Source organism: Molossus molossus, unplaced genomic scaffold (genome assembly GCF_014108415.1).
Source record: "Molossus molossus isolate mMolMol1 unplaced genomic scaffold, mMolMol1.p scaffold_m16_p_21, whole genome shotgun sequence".
NCBI lineage: Eukaryota > Metazoa > Chordata > Mammalia > Chiroptera > Molossidae > Molossus > Molossus molossus.
The window spans coordinates 1,793,810-1,801,899 of record NW_023425357.1 but is presented as its reverse complement, the minus strand read 5'-3'; the positions used below and the strand labels follow the sequence as shown (position 1 = coordinate 1,801,899).

Genomic DNA, 8,090 nt, shown 5'->3' with positions numbered 1-8,090 from the left:
TTTGGAGGGAGAGGGAGGGAAACATCCATGTGAGAAACAATGATCCGTTGCTTCCTGTACGAGCTCTGAATGGGGATCGAAACTGCAACCCGGGTATGTGCCCTGATTGAGAATGAAACCCCAATTGAGCCACACTGGCCAGGGCTATTTTTTAATTTAAAAAAAATTGATTTTAGAAAAAGAAAAGGAGGGGGGGTGTGGAAACATCAATTTTTTGTTCCACTTATTTCTCATTCATTGGCTAACTCTTATATGGGCCCCGACCGAGGGTCAAACCTACAACCTTGGTGTATCAGGAGATGCTCTAACCAACCAAGTCACCAGCCAGGGCAAAAGGTCTTTCCAAAAAAACACATATTGCTCAGTGAAATGTGAACTTCAGGTAAATGAATTAATACATCTAAAACATTTTGTGTATCTGAAATTCACATTTCACTGGGCATACTGTAGTTAATCTGGCCGCAATACTGGGACCTTCCTATTTTACAATGAAATAAGGGACAACGGGACAAATGAGGGGTAACGGTTGAATTGTGAAAAATTTATTGAAACAACTAAGAATTGCATGTCATCGGAAAACAAATGGCACAATAAACCAAAAAAAACCCCCACAAAACTTTAAAAAAACAGTAGGTCCTATAAAACCGGAAATGGAAACCAATATGTAAGATAAGTAACTATTCAAATATCTTAATTCTAATTTCCAAAACTCCCACTGTGTTCCAGAAAACTCATAAGTGCTTAACATGTCATACATTGTTTTTAAAATTTTTCTTCTTTTTATATTTTTTAAAAAATATTTTTATTGATTTTAGTGCTAGAAGGAAAACACAAAACAAAACAAAACAAAACAAAATGTCATCTATTGTCTGCCTCCCTCACATGCCCTGACCAGGAATCGAACCCATCACCTTTTGGTGAATGGGACGACACTCCAACCAACTGAGCCTGGGCAATGCACCATACATCGTTTTTGCAGCATAGGTGACTAAGTAATTTCCTTTTTAGGCAGAAGGGCTTGGATCACTGGGGAGTCCTGTTGATGTGTGTTTTTTGGTGCCTTTTCAAAGTTCCCAGTTGGCGGAAGGCCTGGTTACACTCGTGACACAGGTAGGGTTTCATGTCAGAATGGATGCGCAGGTGAACGTTGAGGTTCCCTTTGTGGCTGAAAGATTTGTGACAGACTTTACATAGGTAAGGTCTCTCCTTTGTGTGGACCCTCTGGTGACCACGCAGCGTGGATTCATGGGTGAAGGTCATCTTGCAGAAATTGCAGCAGTATGGCTTCTCACCTGTGTGGATTCGCTGGTGAACTTGGAGGTCCGAAGACTGCATGAACCCCTTGGAACACTGCGTGCACTTGAAGGGTCTCTCTCCTGTGTGTGTCCTCTGGTGAAGAGTCAACTGAGATTCGTAACTAAAACTTTTCTTGCAGTCCTTACATTCATACAATGCACGTTTCATGGCTCCTTTTCCATCACGGCGACCAGTTGGCTCCCCGGTGCTTGGTGCACGAACTGAATTTGACTTGAGTGTTCCAGAGAATTTCCCTTTGTCTAATGATATGGCTTCTTCTTGATGCACATTTTGGGGAATGGAAGTGTTATCCCCATGGGTGGAAGGTACGTCAGCATCCACATTTTCCGTACAAATTCCTTCTTGCGGGTTCTTCTCACCCACAGAATCCTCTGAAAGAAGGGAGTCAACACATAACATGTAATAAAGAGCATTTGCAACACTACCAAATGCATTTGAACCAATGCTGATATTGCTTGAGAACTTTCCCATCAATCAACAAACCCGAGAGATTGGATTGTAGGACCCTGGAAAGTCAGTGATGGAAAAGGCCTGGCATTGAGAGCCAGCTGTCCCCACTAGATGATAGTGCTGGGTGCCCAGCCGGTACTCAGCATAGGAAACATTACTAATTCCTCTGAAGCCCCAATTTCCAAACTCACCTGGACCCCTCAGAAGCTGAGGCTCTGGAGATGTAAGTACTGTGGTCTCTTCTTCGTCTTGCATCAGGTCCTCCTCCAACATCTGCGTGGGACTCAGACCCTCCAGGTCACCTTTTTTGGGAATCGTCTCTGGCAGGAGGACTTTCTCTCCCTGAAAAGGGGCAACCAAGTGTAATTACAGACGAGTCTACATCCAGACATGGAAAGGCGTCTCTTCCCCTGTGCTGCCCACCTCCCTGATCTGAGACTCCAGATTCCTAACAGCACAGTTTTGTGGCTATGTGACATGCACCTCTCACAGATACCAGAGAGGTGTCTCTGGACAGCCCTTGAATCAGAGGGAGTGGACTGTTCCCAACCTTGACCTTTGTCTTTTCATATAAACTAATTTATAGGAGAGACCCTGACTGCATTGTGTAATGTATTTATTAAAACATTAATGCAGCCCTGGCCGGTTTTGGCTCAGCGGTTAGAGCTTCGGCCTGCGGTCCAGAGAGACCCGGGTTCGGTTCCCGCTAAGGGCACGTACTTCGGTTGCAGTTTGTCCCCGGCCCTGGTTGGTCGTGCGGTGGCAGCCACTCGATGTGTCCCTTTCACATCGATGTTTCTCTTTCTCTGTCTCTTCCTCTCTCTCCCTCCCACTCTATCTGTACAAAAAATGGAAAAATGTCCTCGGGTAAGGATAAAAAAAAAAAAAAAATTAATGCAGCCCGGTCTGTGTGGCTCAGGGGTTGAACATTGACCCATGCATTAAGAGGTCGCTGGTTCAATTCCCAGTCAGGGCACAGGCCCAGCTTGTGGACCCGATCCCCAGTGGGGGGCATGCAGGAGACAGCCAACTGATGTTCTCTCTCATGGATGTTTCTCTCTCTCTCCCTCTCCCTTCTTCTCTCTCTAAAAATCAATAAAAACATTTTAAAAAATTAATGCAAATGAATTTACTTAAACATTAAAGCATGCATAATTACTAATGGAACAAAGCATGTAAACCTATACACTTGGCTTGTGAAGCACAGACAGCTCTCAGCTGATCTGAAGAGCAATAGGGTGGGCGGTTTCTGCCTTATATACCCTTCTGTCTACACATTGTTTTGTAGATTCCTCTGCTAGATTTCCTGGTACAGATGAACTCTAAAAGTCTCCCCCCCTTTTTTGTTATGGCTTTCCTATAATTTATGGGAGGTACCTGAGAATTAAAGAGTAGCTCTGGGATTTTTTTGTTTATATACTTTTTTCTCCTCCCTGCTGTCCTAACAACTTCACGATGATTCGCTCTGAGAGGTCTTTGATTCCTCCTGCTCCCCCCTTTCCTTCTCCTTCCTCTCCTGCATTCTTCTGGGGGGAGAGGTTTTAACTTTATTCTCAAGGTAAGGCCCTGCTACAAGCCGCTTGGAAAGCTTTTGGGCTTTATTTAAGTTTCCTGCCTCAGTTTCCCTATTCTCCCTGCCCTGAAATCATTCTCGTAGCTGCTACGCCCAGACTTCCATGGGGGTCACACCCATCACCCCCAATTCCCAAGTCTGTCATTAATGCATACCCACCATACCGTTAAATCAAACCCAAACATTACAGCTTCACTCTTAATTCTCTAAGAGTACCTCTGTCGGTCACCCCAACTGCTCCCTGCCTGGGACTGTGGAAGCAAAACATTCTAGACCCAGATCTCTCCAAGTCATCACTCCTGATATTTTGTCCATGTTATTCCTGGTCGTGCATTTACCATAATGAACAGCAGCCCTGGTCTGTATTCACTAGATGTCAATATCAAAGCCCCCCACCCATCCCTCATGTTGAAAACCAGAAATGTCTCTGGACATTTGCAAACATCTTCTGGGAAGCTAAAGGACTCCGGGGTAGAAGCACTCTTTTAATTGTAAGGAAATGAAAATATTCTTACAATTGGACCTTGGCCAATTATCATTTCATGGAATGCCTTGGAGAAAAATTAGTTTTGAGCTGATTGGCCTGTGGGGGAGGGACCAAGGTTGGTGAATTTTCATTGTCCACATTGGTTCAGAAATGTCTAGGGATTTAATGCATCCTAGGTCCAGTTGTGCTTCCTCTTGTACCTTTTCCCACCTGTCCCCAGGGCAGGACATCACACACTCACCTGCCCACTTGACATCGCACTGATTCCTGACTGATTCTCCAGCTCTTGGTTGACCTCCTGGCTGTCCTCAGGATGGATCTCCATCTGACTTTCACAAGATTGAGGTGTCATGGACAAGTCCCACACGTGGTCCATGTCACTGACTTGTGCTTCCTCTGTCTGGACATCTGACTTCTTCTCAAGAAACATTTTCCCTTCGATGGTGACTATGGTCTGTGGAGAGAAAATTCAATAAGAGCTGGGATCCATTATATCCCCTATGTAGGTTCCACCTGAGTCACACTTGACTGGGATTACTTGTTTGAAATATCAACCCCTTGCCCTGGCCAGATACCTCAATTGGTTGGAGGGTCCTCCCAATACACTAAGGTTTTGGCTTCGATCGCTGGTCACGGCACATACAAGAATCAACCAATGAATACACAAATACGTGAAATGACAAACTGATGTTTCTCTCTCTCAAAAATCTATAAATAAAATAGAAACCTCCCAACATTGCCAAACACACTCCGGGGAGAAAGGTGCCATCACTCTACCATGTTTGTGCCTCAGTTTCCTCACCAGGGAAGCAGACCTGATAGATCTACCTCATGAGGTTACTAGGAGGTCTTTGGGAAAGTGAATCTTGGGATGGGAGATCAAATAACTGAAAATGTGAGTCTAAAGAATGTTAGTGAGTAAGTTTGCCCACCCTTCCTTCCCATGCCAAGCATGAGGATCCCACTCACCCATTTCTTGGGTTTCTCATTCTTTCTTAGCAGGTTCTCCAGGTCTTTGCAAGTCTCCACAGCACTTTCCTTGACCAAGACCTGGAGCTCCGGGGACATGGAGATCAGAAACTGCTCTATCACCAACTTATCCAGAATCTGCTCCATGGTGTGCAGATCTGGCCTCAGCCAGTGACGGCAGAGCCGAGAGAGTGTGTGCAGGTCCTTGACCGGGTCCGATTCCTCCGAGCTGCTGAAGGTTCTAAAGACCATGTGCCACATCTCAGAGTCCCAGTCTCCCCTTTCAGTCAGGTGTGCATGGGGCGGTGTGGATGGAGGCAGCTCGGATCCCAGGCTGTCCTGGGGTTTGCCATGACCCCATGAAAACGTCTGGTCTGCAGACATGTTTACTGGCGATTTCTCCAATATGACTAGAGCAAACTTTTCCTGAAGTCAGCACCTAATGGAGAGCCACAAAAGGGATTTACTCTGTAATACATGCAGAATTCTGGGGGAAAGATGAGAGAGAAAGAATGAGATGAGATTAACCTGTTAATCCACACTTTCTTCTCCCTCTAAATCCTTCCTCCCCCTCCCTGCTGAAGGCCCTGTGGGAGGCAATCAATCCATGTGTCTCTCTCACATCTATGTTTCTCTCCTTCTCTCTCCCTCTCTTCCTTCCACTCTATCTAATAAGCAATGGAAAATATCCTCTGTTGAGAATTAAAATGTATATATCAAAGGGTGCAGTTTAGTGCCACTGAGCTCATTCTAAACGCTGTTTGGTCCTCACGACTGTCTAGTACCAGAACCTAGTTCTCGTCACTCCCCACGTTAACCCTGTGCCCACCCCTCCGGCCCCCTGCCCTGCATAATGCAGGCTCTTGTTTGGTCGAATGGATTGACGGATCACTCCTACTTAATCTCATCCGGGACTGGATTAACACCCAAGGCTCCAACATTTTCAGGAAACAAGATTTTAAAAGAAAGCTTTTACTCGGGCCCTAAACCTAGCTACCAAAGGCCAGAGCCTCTTTCTATTATTCTCCAGAGAGCCATGTTATTTCAAGTGCAAAGCTCTGAATATGAGGCATCCCAGTGTTCCTTCTAGCTACAGGTAGGGGTCCACCTGGAGGTCAGGCAAGGTTGCTGGAGTCAGGAGCATGAGACTCTAGGGTAGGTGGTGGGGGGACTAGAGGGTCCTGAGTCTGGCAGGTGAAAACATAGGTAAAAGCATGGAGATATGAGAAAAGACAGCCCGACACCCTGGGGATCAAGAGGTTTCATGTTACATGCGTAACCCATGGACACACAGCAGTGGGGGAAAGGCGTGGGGGAGGGGCACCCCGGAGTGGGGTGGAGGGAGTCAGTGGGGAAATGAAGGGACATCGGTAATACTTTCAACAATAAAAATAACTTTTAAAAAGAGGCTTCATGTTACAAGCAATGGAGGAGAAGGCAGGGATTTGACTGGTCATTTGTAATCCCTTTGACTTCCTTTCACATTAAAGAAAGCCATGGAATGACAGAAAATAAAATAAAACCAGAGGCCAAGATATGAGAGTAACACAAGTGTCCATCAATAGACAAATGGAATAAAAACAAACAAACAAACAAAAAAATCCAGCGGTGCTGCATTAACACAATGGAATATTACTTGGCCATATAAAAGGAATGAAATCTTACCATTCGCCAAAACATGGATGGGCCTAAAGCGTATTATGCTTACTGAAATACGACAGTCAGAGAAAGACATATAGCATGTGATGCCACATATGTGGAAGCTAAAGAACAAAATAAATGAACAAACAAAACAAAACAGACTCAGACACAGAGACAGACAGCCAGTCGCCAAATGGGAAGGGGTGGGGGAGTGGGTGAAGAGGTGATGGGATTAAGAAGTACAAATTGGTGATTACAAAACAGTCATTGAGATGTAAAGCACAGCATAAGGAATATAGTCAGGAATTTTGTAATCACTGCATATGGAGCAGTGTGGGGATGAGACGTATCTGGGGGTCACCTCTTCAGGTAGATAAATGTCTGACTACTCTGCTGTACCCCTGAGACTAAGATAATATTGTATGCCAACTGACATTGAAAATACATTTTAAAAAAGAAATATACAGCCTCTAACTGAAAAACAAAACAAAACAAAACAAAAAATATATATATATAAACCTTTTAGCATTCAACTTTGGAGGGACTTACGTGCCAGAGATCGTCTGGGGGGCCAGCTGGGGACAACCTGGGCTCTGCTCTGACAGGACTAGTAGGCTGCCATCAGGTGGTCGTGAAAGGTTTCAGTTTTCCCTGTGGATAGTACCAATCCAGGGAGTATTTTAAAGCAGTAACGTGACAGGGTTAGAAATCTCAGGGAAACCACACCCCATACAGAAGTTTGTAAAGGTGATACATTTACCTAAAATCCCCACTGGTGGACTTTCTTAACACTGCAAACCACTGGGGAAGCTTGCTGAGCTCAGGGTTGATTTCCTGTCAGACTTTTATTTATTTCCCTGTGATGTCCTGAGCAAGTCTAGCCCTCCCAGAATGATAATTCTTGAGAGGAGGGGTGGGGGTGATGAAACCCACCCCTTACACTGAGGATAAAGGAAGAGGGTGCAGCTACTAAGCCTGACCCGTTGTTATTGCTTGGAGTGATGAATACTTAAAGCAGCGGTTCTCAACCAGTGGTGCCCCAGCTCCAGACACATGCGGCAAGGTCGGGAGACATTTTGGGTTGTCACAACCGGGCATGGGGGAGCGAAGGGAGAGGCATTGCTAAACACCCTAGGATGCCCAGGATAGCCCCCTCCTGCCCACAAAAAAGAGAAAAATTTAAATAAAGGTTAATCTGGTCCTGGCCAGTTTGGCTCAGCAGTTAGAGCATCAGCAGGCGATCCAGAGAGACCCGGGTTCGGTTCCCGCTAAGGGCACGTATCTCGGTTGCAGTTTGTCCTCGGCCCTGGTTGGGGTTATGTGGGAGGCAGTCACTTGATGTGTCTCTGTCCTATCAATGTTTCTCTCTCTCACTCGCTCTTCCTCCCTTTCTGTCTGAAGATAAATGAAAAAAAAAATGTCCTCCCCGGATGAGGGTTAAAAAAATAATAATAAAATAAAATAAAATAGCCCTGGCCGGTTTGGCTCAGCGGTAAGAGCATCGGCCTGTGGTCTAGAGAGACCTGGATTTGGTTCCCACTAAGGGCATGTACCTCGGTTGCAGTTTGTCCTCGGCCCTGGTTGGGTCGTGCAGGTGGCAGCCACTCGATGTGTCCCTCTCCTGTTGATGTTCCTCTCTCTCTCTCTCCCTCC

At 45.6% G+C, this 8,090-nt stretch overlaps 1 protein-coding gene across 1 annotated transcript; it reads right to left on the bottom strand.

The window, feature by feature from the left end:
* Positions 1-1,023: 1,023 nt before the first annotated feature.
* On the bottom strand, positions 1,024-5,180 carry LOC118638800 (zinc finger and SCAN domain-containing protein 5B-like). Its single transcript, XM_036274922.1, has 4 exons — positions 4,797-5,180; positions 4,069-4,281; positions 1,959-2,109; positions 1,024-1,688 (listed from the first exon to the last, which is right to left on the bottom strand). The coding sequence occupies exons 1-4, from the start codon at positions 5,178-5,180 to the stop codon at positions 1,024-1,026; spliced, it is 1,413 nt and encodes a 470-aa protein (XP_036130815.1).
* Between the last annotated feature and the right edge of the window lie 2,910 nt (positions 5,181-8,090).

Bases quoted from the DNA above. Each gene is read 5' to 3' on its own strand.
- LOC118638800 (XM_036274922.1), bottom strand. From the start codon at position 5,180: ATGTCTGCAGACCAGACGTTTTCATGGGGTCATGGCAAACCCCAGGAC. The intron at 4,282-4,796 runs GTGAGTGGGATC...TTCTCTCCACAG, and splicing joins ATGAGAAACCCAAGAAATGG to ACCATAGTCACCATCGAAGG. The intron at 2,110-4,068 runs GTGAGTGTGTGA...GCCCCTTTTCAG, and splicing joins GTGCGATGTCAAGTGGGCAG to GGAGAGAAAGTCCTCCTGCC.